General features: G+C 40.2%; 1 protein-coding gene across 1 annotated transcript; it reads left to right on the plus strand.

Moving 5' to 3' along the window:
- Nucleotides 1–5,686: 5,686 nt before the first annotated feature.
- On the plus strand, nucleotides 5,687–10,622 carry LOC6648812 (protein disconnected). Its single transcript, XM_002071169.4, has 2 exons — nucleotides 5,687–5,909; nucleotides 8,575–10,622. The coding sequence occupies exon 2, from the start codon at nucleotides 8,645–8,647 to the stop codon at nucleotides 10,433–10,435; it is 1,791 nt and encodes a 596-aa protein (XP_002071205.1). The 5' UTR covers nucleotides 5,687–5,909; nucleotides 8,575–8,644; the 3' UTR covers nucleotides 10,436–10,622.
- The last annotated feature ends 228 nt before the right edge of the window (nucleotides 10,623–10,850 follow it).

The following is a 10,850-nucleotide window of genomic DNA, read 5'->3' on the forward strand; positions in this document are numbered from 1 at the left end:
TAGTTTTCATTGTGAGAAACTTTTACTACAAATAACTTTAGTATTTTTATTCGAATTTTCAGGAAATTAAGCTAATCGAAAGATATTGATAACAAATATTAGTGTTCCAAATTTGGTAACGATAACTAAACTAACAAAATGGGGAAAAACTAAAATAGACTTGCTCATCTTTCAGCTAATAAATTGATGAATTTTATATTTGTTATTTAAAATTTAATAATCAACACAAACTTACTTAAACATACTACTGAGTACACTTGAAGAAAAAAGTCAACAATTTTTAGTTTAAGACAAGCCAAATTAAATGAAAGATTGCTTTGGCAAATAATTTCCATGAAACTATTTCTATAAAAACCAAATTTTTCTAATAGAATATCAAAATAATGGTTTTTGCCAAATAAATTTGTATAAATTTCAAAAGTCTTGCACATTTTTGTTGCATTTTTCTAAAAGTGTAGTCAAATGTTTGTAATAGACCACAAAAATAATAAGCTTTTTAATTGTTTGCTTTCATTTCGAATTGTAAATCATTTCATTTGATAAACATTTAAAGCAACAGCCACAAATACAAATACACAAACGGATACATATAAAAATTTACATATGTACATGTATTTGGATGTAGTATCAACTGATTCGGATTATTGTAACTGTTGCTTTTTTTTTATCCTCTTGTGAAAGTATTTTGAAATTTTATACCAAATGCCAATGATTGAATACGTATACACGAATCTTTATTATCTTAATTACATATATATGTATGAAATGATTCAATTTCAATTTCAATGCTTAAATAAGTAAAATATACATAGGGGAGAGTGGGGCTAAAACGGCGCATTTTGTTTTAATCCTTCATATATCCTGATCGGGAGCTCGTATCCTCTCATATGAGCACTTAAATGAACGGTTAATTCATTGTCCAACTATTGATCAAAGATACGTTTCGATATCATTTACCGTTACAAAGCTATAGCGGTTTTTTTAAACATACCCGAAATTGGCGTTGTCAAAAATCGCGGGGACACCAACAATGTTGATTGGTTTAGACTTTCAATTATGATTGTTAATTTCATCGTTTGTATGGCAGCTATATGATATAGTATTCTGATCCGTCTGATTCTGGCAAATGGACTGTTTTTTATCAATAACTAGTTTATATATCGGACTTTTATTCGAATATAGTTATGATTTTAAAGCGCCATATTTAAATTTCTACTAGTGCGGCACTTTGCCCCTTGCACCCCCCTTAGTTTTAGCATTTTAAACTAAATATTTTAAAACACCATAAGTTGATATATGTCGGAACCTGTTTTAGTTATCATCTATCAAAATTAAAAATTTATTCAATGTTTTTGAAACCATTTCTCGGCGAAAACAAAATTCATTTTTGAGGTTAAAAATTATATAATCCCAAAAATTTCGGATACTACGAATTGGATACGTCTAAGTTTATTATCCAAATATAGCCTACCAAAATGCGACACTTATCCAATTAGGACACTTATCACTTTTTGGATCGTGCTATTATATTTCAAGATAATTCGACTGCGCTGGATTAACCCATGCTTTAGCCCCACTTTCCCCTAGAAAGTTAATCATAAAAGTCTATAGGAGGAGAGTTTAACATTTTAAAGGTATAAATTTTCCTATTCAGTTTGTATATGCATAAATACCTAATCTTTTGTGATTATACTCCCTTAAAGTTACAACATTTGTAATTTTCTGAGGTTGTTCCGCTAAAAAACTTTATTTTATTTTTAAGTCACCATATTACAGAATGTGTTTGGCTAGAATAACATTTCTGTTCCATCTAGAAGGACCCGCAATTTCACACCGCTTATAGATACACTTCCCACTTGCACCTTTTCGTATACTAATGTAGTGACTACAACAGACTTTGGCACGTTATCGGTTCCGGAACATCGCTTCCGGGTATAAAAACTGCGATTTTGTCCTTCCTCGCTCCTAATTAGTTGTAATCATCTTAATTTTAACCTATCCTGTCTTCTTTTTATATGTAACCCATTATCTATTACATTTAATATTTTATATTTCTTTAGTTTAATTTATGTTTATACATGTAATACGCCTATGCCCTTAGATCGAAGTGGGTAGAGGTTACAACATTAACTTTACTTAGGGCCTGGTTTCATATGGGCCACTTGTTCGTACGTCTATATATCTTAAAATAACTTTTGCCATATTTATTTATCCTTTTGTTCACCTAAATAATTTAAAGAAAAATATATAAGCTATATAAAATAACTAAACTATACAATAGAAATATTTTACATAATTGACGCTTAAAAATCGGAATATAATGGTTTCAATTTCTCTGTGGGGAATCCTTGTTTTAATTATAAAGCTATTTCAAAAATCCAATATAAAATCCAATAAAATACATTTAATTATGAATATTAACAAAATTGATTTCAGCTTTTTAAAAATTATTAAATATTGAGTCTAAATATAAGTTAGCTTAAGGCCCAGTAGCTATAGCTAGTAGTACAATTAGTACAATTCCTGCCCAATCACATTATAAACAAATAAAGAAGTATGTTAAAGGTAGTATTAGAAGTCTTTAGTTGTCCTATAATCAAAAGAGAGTTGATAGTAGATAAACTGTTTAGCATTATGTTTACTTAGTTGTACTTACTAAGCTGAGTAATGATAGAAGCTAATGCTTTAAGATCGTATATGTATATAGTACTTATGTATGATCTTAAAGCATTAGCTTCTATCATTAGTCAGTTTAGTAAGGATAACTACTCAGTTAACGTGTATGTATTTAGTACTTGGAATTATAAGTTTTATTAGTTTTGTTAAATTGCTGTTAAGATATTTAGGATAAGAAACTATTGAAAAAGTGTATTATGTATGTACATATATAATTTGTAGACTCTTTAAAGAGGAACAAATGAAGTCAGTTTCAGATTTGTTTAGATAAATTTTCATTTAAATAGAAAGTATTGAATAATATGCTAAATTTGATGATTTAAAAGCATTTCTTTAATACATATGTACAAGATGAAAGAAGTGAGACTATGTATATAGTCTTAAGCCCAATCATATCAATGGAATGTGCTGTGTGTGTGTGTGTGTGTGTGCAGCACAAAAAAAGGGACAATGAAAAGCTAAAAGAAAAATTCAGGCATTTATAAATACATACATATATGTATGTATGTGTGTATGTGTGTACATAACTGGCAACTGGCAACACACTGTATTTACAGTAAGGTTGCTTTAGTATATAAGGACAAATTTACATAAACAGGAAAAACAAAAAAACACAAAAAAAAGGAACAAAAAAATCAACGAAGACGACGAAGAGGAGTCCAAAACGGCGGCGACTGTTCGGGGCCTTTGTCACCAGGAGCAGCAGAAGCAGCGGCAGCAGCAGCAGCAGCAGCAAGTAGGGCCCAATGCTCGAATTTACTCGAATACTATTGGTGCAGGGAGACAGGAAAAATCGCCCCCATATTAAAGTGTCGTGTCGTGTGACACCAATGGTACACACACACACACACACACACACATACAGATAAACAACATTCATACGATTTGTAGCGCAATCGCAAAGTCGTCGCCTGCCTTAAAAACGAGAGAGAGACACACACACACACACACACACACAGAGAGACACACGACGAACACTGTCGCACTGAGTGAGACCATTCATTGGCGTTTACTAAAAAGAGACGGATACACATTACGGTTATATCAATGTGTTTGTGTTGAAACGGCACTCACAAATACACACACACACACAGTGGACACTCTTTTGTCAAATGACAAAAATTTAAAAGAACCAGCACACACACACACACACAGACACACACCATCATGTGACAGCAGCTTTTGGCTCTGGGCCTGGTCATAATGACCGAAGACTCGCCTAGTTTCCAACGACGAAGTGCACCCATACACAGACACACGAACGACACACACACACACACACACACACACACATTGAGAGGGGCATCAGAGCAGCGCTGCTTGTGGCAGCGACAACAACGATTTGGTGGCTGGCCATAGCCATTTCATTCGTACAAATGATATTGTTGGGTGGGGGGCGGAAGGTAATAGAGACTGAGAGACTCTCAACGCAGTAGCAGCGCTGCCAACAAGGCCAACAACACACAACTCGTTTTAGCTCTGTCACACGCGGACTGGCTAATGGGGCGACAACACACAGTGGCCAACAGAGAAAAAGAGAGAGCGAGCGAGTAAGAGAGAGACCGAACACACTTGCTCTCACGAATGACATGGGGAGAGAGGGAGCCACTGGTGCGTGAGTGCGCATCTGTATGTGTGCGTGTGTGTGTGTGTGTTCGGTCAGCAAACACAAATAAGTCGCATGTCAACCCAACATCGGTTCGTCGTAGTAGTCGTCGTCGTCGTCGTCGTCGACCACTTAGACGACACTGTGTAAGCGAGTCGGCAATAGCCGAAAAAAAAATTAGCCTTTCTTTTCTTGCACATGGATTTTAGTACTGGGCATTGGGTGCTTGTCATTTTCGGAATGGTCTGCGGTCTCGGTATCCCACGAATTATTTTTTTTCTATACGTATACGTTGCGTATGATCATTGTATGCGTGTGACGCCCACACAAACACACGCACACACACACAGATACACGCAGACTTCTCTTAGCCCCTTTATCCTAGCTCTTGGTCAGCTACAGATGGTCTTATCAAAAATAATCCTTTGATAATATTTAATTATTATTACTTTATTTTTGTTTTGTTGTTTTTTTTTTTGGCTGCCAACAACAGTCAGTTTAACTAAAGTTTTTGGCTTTAAGTGGCCCCTCGTTCCTCCCCCTGCTCCACCCTCTTCACCTATCACCAATTGCCGTATGAGATCCAATCAATATTGAAGAAATAAAGAGAGCCGTGAGTGCAGAAACCGAAATGATTCTCTTTAACAAAATGCACTGCTTAACCGACTGCTTGCAGTGGCTGAAAAGAGTGCGAGCGTGAAAGATAGCTGCCTTTATTAGACATCTCTCTCACACTCAGGCATTCTTCGGTCGGTGTGTGTGTGTGTGTGTGCGTCTAATGACCCGTCGACGACAATGTGACATAGCCAAGCAGCTTCAGGGAAGGCCAATTCCAATAGCCAACCGCTCTCTCTCACACTACGCTCTTTCACACTCTCACACACACATACACCCGAGAGAATTGTTGAGAGGCAGAGGCTGCCCGAGACTTCAGTTTCAGCTTCAGGTAGACATTTGTGGGGCAGTTTGAACTTGTCCGTTGCTGCGTGTCTTCTGTTGTTGCTGCTGCTGCTGCTGCCACTGCCACTGCCGCTGCTGCCGCTGCTGTTGTCTTTGCTGTGCGAGAGCAAAGTGTCACCCACCCCGCTGCGTACAGTGTGTTTGTAGCTGTGTGTGTGCGTCGCTCTGCTGTCGCATTTGTCGTCGTCGTCGTCGTCGTCGCCGCCGTCGTCGTTACAATTTTTTTCAGTTTCAGTGTCACCCACGACTTTCGAAGGACAAGAACTACAACTCCGTGTCGTTTCGTTCGTTTCACCCGCTCGTGTCCAAACGTGTGTGTTGCTCATTGCCGTCGCGTTCTTGTTGTGACGACCAACCAAATTCAAAATAATGCAACAAAACTAATTTAATAAAAAAAAAAGGAAAAAACAACAAATAGTGCAAAATAAAAACATTTTTAATACATTAAACAACAAAAAATAAAAACAAACAAATAACGTTCAGCATCATCTCTTCCTCTGGGAACGCGGTGCATTCTGCACTTGAACATATTTATGAAACGTTGTGGTTGCGTTTCGATGAAATTTTTTTTTTTTTTGGAAACCATTGTGACAACTTTATTTAGCATCAACGGAATCTGAAAAAGTGCAATTTACCGTAAAGGAAATCTACGGAAAACAGTCAAAAGGTATGTACCAAAAAGATCGAAAACAATTTACCGACGGACAAATTAATCGACCCACACAATTACGGATTAAAAAGTTACCTTGACGAATGTGGGAGAGAAAATTTACGTTGATTTCACTATATAGGATCGCTTAGATCTAATATTCTTAGGACAATAAGAGTCGAGTCAGTTAATATCCAAAGGGCTAATGAAAACAGTTAACAGTTGTTAATAAAGTGACAGAACTTTGTTAAATATTTAGTTGATATTTAGTTGAGATTCTCTTTACAAAAAAATCCTTAATTTCATCAAGATCACTCGGATTTACATAACTAGAAAATTACTTTCATCAAAATTTGAATTCTTAATTGACTCTAGTTTATTTTGTTCGTAGATTTCCCTTCTAATATTTGGCCTGCTACCTAAACTAGTTGCGAATTATGTTATGTAAAATAACTTCTTTGTTGTTTCTAGAATTAATGTCAATGCCTAATCTGATTAAGTAACTCTATGGAAACTGTAGATTTCTATGCCCCGTTGCTCGTTCTTAACGCTCTAAAATAAAAAAAAAAACACAAATTACGAAGAAAAATTCATAAAATTAGAATGATTGTACTTAAAAACGTTTTGTCGTGTGTGTGTGTGTGTGTGTGTACTATATATTTAAGCCAAGTAGAGAAGCAGCAAATGATTTTTAAAAGCTATTTGAGACACAAATGTCTCGACTTGACGACTGTCTCTAAATTTCAAGTTGAAATTGGTGTCTGTGTGTGGTGGTGATGATGGTGATGGTGACGACGACGATGCTTGACCAATTCCTTCATCATCATTGTCATTGTCATCATGGTCGAGTCGTCGAGTCGCGTTCGTTCGTTGCTCCCCAGCAGCACCCAACAACCAGCAACCAGCACCATTTCCATCTTCATCTTCATCTCCATCTCTATCTCTATCTTTTCATTTCGTAGTTGTTGCTGCTGCTGTTGTTGCTGTTGTTGTTATTATAATGTACTATTAACAGCAACAACAACAGCAATTATAGTGGTCACATCTCCTCAGCATCTCTCTTGGAATTTGTTGTTGCTGCTGGTTGCTGCTGCCGATAATCAAAAAAACGTTTCAGCCAAGCCATCAAAACTTTGTGATTGGTTTTTTTTTTCTCCTCTTTTGTATTTTTGTCTTTTACCTCCTTTGTCTGTCTGTCTGTCTCTCTGTTTATTCGTGTAGTTGTAGCTGTAGTAGTTGGCTTAAGACATTTTAAGCGCTTGACAAAAATAATTACCCATGTACGTGCATACACTCACCTCAATATATCCATGTACATACGCATTTTAATGCCATTGTTGTTATCGTTACTAATGAGCCCCATAAAACCGACCAACCCGGCTCCCCCCCCTCCCCCTTTAAACAGACATCCTCTCTAGCTTTAGCTCTTTTGGAACGTGAATCCAGCTGACTGACATTGGGTTTTTTTTTTTTGGTTTTTGGTTTTTAGTAGCGAATGTGTTCGACTTTTAAGATTGATTCCAGATAGCCAGAGAGCTACAAGCGACAAGCGACATGAGCCACAACCAGATTGTCTTACTGTTCCCTCTCCACCGCTCTCCCCCCCTCTGCTCCATCATCCTCTTGGCGTGTATACACCGCGTGTTAACAATTGTCCCCATCGTCAGGCAGTCCCATCTAAACCCCCCTCTCCCTCTCTACCTCGTTGTTCCCCTTGTTGCTGACAATATCCATCAATTTTTTTTTTGTTTTTTTGGTTGGTTTGTTGGGTGCTCACAATTACGGTAGCGAATGGAGTCAGCAATAAAAACAAAAAACCGCTTGGATCACTGGTCAAATCGCCGCATGTTGTCGTCGTCGTAGTCCAAGTTGTCCAAGTCGTCGTCCACGTCGTTGCGATTTTAATGTTTTAGCCGTAAAAAGTTGTAAAAAGATTTTGCCCAAGCAAATGAGGCAATGCGACGAGATTAGACATGAAAGATGGCCGCCGCTAGATGGCGATACTGTGTGTGTGAGTTGGATTTAATGTCAATGTGTGTGTTAGTGTCTCCAATTTAAAATTATATCAAAATTAATCCACCAAAAACTTTCACTTTACCCACCATCTACGAGAGTTTTTCTAGTTCTAGTTTTCTAAGAGATTTTGCTTTAAATCTTTGATACTTTCTATCCTTGGACTCGTTCGTTTATTTACTATATGATTTTCAGATTCTTGGCAACTTGTTCTAGTTTAATTGCGCAGCAAATCTTTTCGGTCTGTCTGTCTGTCTGTCTGTTGATATGGAATGGAGGGCAGGTCATCGAAGTTGAAAGGGGATTGTCAATGAAGTGGGGAAGGGGGAGACGATGTGGGGGACTGGGATGTCATTGATATGTTGTTGTTGTTGTTGTTGTGTGTGTTGATAACGTTAAGCAAAAAAAAGTTGCGCAACTTTCAGTAGCACCCTCATCATCTCCTTCCAACTACTCCACCATCTCGTTGTCGTTCAGTTAGTTTCTGATTAGGATTTTGTGTGTGTGTGGTGTGTGTTGAGCTGCCTGATTGACCGTTTGACTGACTCTTTGATTGACACTTACACTTGCCAAACCATTCCCCCCTCCCGCTCCGCCCCATACCCATCTAAACGAACTTGCCAACCCATTTCTAATGATACGAATTCTTTTGGTTTTTGTGCCTTTACAGAAAATAGAAAAGGAAAAAAAACAGACGAAACATTTCTCCATCCATCAAAAGAGAATCGCTTAAATCCATTATGGAACACATTATGAATCCATTCATGCCGCCCGCTTATCTACTTGGCCATGCTGCTGGCCCACATGGACATGTCCATGTTCACGGTCATGCCGGTCATCCGTCGCATCCGTCACATGGCGGCAGTGCGACCAATTCACCAGCCAGTTCGCCTGGAGGCCATTCTGGTGGTCAGTCGACGGGTCAATCATCATCAAAGCCAAAACGCTGGGGCTCCCCGCCCATCAATTTGGCCGGACAATTCATCAATCCAGCCACCGGCAAGAAACGCGTACAATGCTCCATCTGCTTCAAGACCTTCTGCGATAAGGGCGCCCTCAAGATACATTTCTCGGCCGTGCATCTGCGTGAGATGCACAAGTGCACGGTGGAGGGCTGCAACATGGTGTTCAGTTCTCGTCGCTCGCGTAATCGTCACAGTGCCAATCCGAATCCCAAGCTCCATTCGCCGCATATCCGTCGCAAGATCTCGCCCCACGATGGCCGGACGGCGCAACAGTTTCCCGTATTTCCGGGCACCGCCGCCCGTTTGCCGGCTGCGTTTCCGGGTCTAGTGCCACCACCGCCACCACATCACTCGCATCATCATCCGGGAGTGGCATACAATCCGGCGGCAGCTGCCGTTATGTTTGGCAATCGGGCGGCTGGTCTACACAATCTTGGACTGCTCACTGGGCGCCATGAGGCGGCCTACAATGAAACCGAAACCGACGATATCGATGGAGACGTAGATGCCGATGGCGAGAACGATGTCGATGCCGATGGTGAGGATGATGGGGTCTATGTTTATGTGGATATGCCTGCTCATAGCTCAAGTCCAGCTGCCAGCTCCAGTCAGGGTTGCCTCAGTGAGATGGATCCAACGGATGGGGTCGACGATGCCGACGAGGAGATGCATTGCAGCTTTAGTCAGACCAGCAGCAGCAGTCTCTGTGAGGAACGCTCTGATCAGCCACTCGACTTTAGCCTGCACAAGCGACGTGATCGTGGTTTGGAACCAGAACCAGAACCAGAACGCGAACAGGAACCGGAACCAGAACCAGAGCACTGTGAAATCAAAGTGAAACGTTCGCCCAGTCCCTGTGGCGGTGCATTCTCCATGGAACGTTTGCTGGGCAAACGTAAGCGTCACAATAGCAACACCTCCGCCTCTTCAACCGCCTCCGCTCCAATTGCTCCAACCAGTAGCACCACCACCAACTCCAACTCCTGCAATTCCGTCCCGGAGACAAGCATCAAAATGGAACTGGAGCTGGATAGCAGCGATAGCATTGATCCTAGTCCAAGCCATCTAGTTACAGCCAGTGGTGCGGCCACCTGCATGGATTTGTCGACACCGCAAATTAGAAAACATCATCAACAACACCATCATCACTTACCCAGCGAACCCAGCAATTCACCATGTGGTGGCATGCTACCACTGCCACTTGCCACCAATCTGGGCTCACATTCGCCGCCAGCGCCATCTTTGCTCTTTGGTCTCGATCTGGAGGAGCAGCATCATATACGTCTCCTGCAGACGCAAATGTTTGCCGCCGCTGCAGCTGCTGCTGCCGTCCAACCGCCTGGCTTGACGGGCATTCCACATCCTGTGGACGCTGCCGTCGCTGCATCCTCGCCACCGCCACCAAATGCCCCACCCCCACATATGTGGAGTCTGCTCTCTGAAGTCTATCGCTCAATGTTGCTCAAGACGCAGCAGCAGCAACAACATCAGCAGCAGCAGCAACAGCAGCAGCAGCAGCAGCAACAACAACAACAGCCACCTACCAATGCCGCCATCTCAGTCTAAGCAATATCGATTTGTTCAGATATATAATATAGATATATCTCTCTTGTTTCTGTTTCTTTGTTGGTCATTTAATGGCCTGGCATGGCAAATTTTAGCTTCCCTCTCTCTGTCTCTGTCTCTGTCTCTCTCTCCCTCTGTCTATACTGCTCGCACTTGTGTTATATATATTATTATTATTATAATTTTCCCATCAACATTTCTTTTGTTTTTTTTTTTTTTTTTTTTTTGTATCTAGTATAAAGTTAATAGAAGCGACATCTAAGTGTATAGTATTCAATCCGTTCCTCAGTGCAAATGTGCACCATGAATGTCTGTGAATGTGTGAGTGTGTGACTGTGTGTGTGTGTGTGTGTGTGTGTTGATGTTGAGTTCAAAGTTTGGAATACTCCTTTGATCCCATTTATTGTGTGTGTTC

The sequence above is a fragment of the Drosophila willistoni genome (genome assembly GCF_018902025.1).
Source record: "Drosophila willistoni isolate 14030-0811.24 chromosome XL unlocalized genomic scaffold, UCI_dwil_1.1 Seg141, whole genome shotgun sequence".
Taxonomy (NCBI): domain Eukaryota; kingdom Metazoa; phylum Arthropoda; class Insecta; order Diptera; family Drosophilidae; genus Drosophila; species Drosophila willistoni.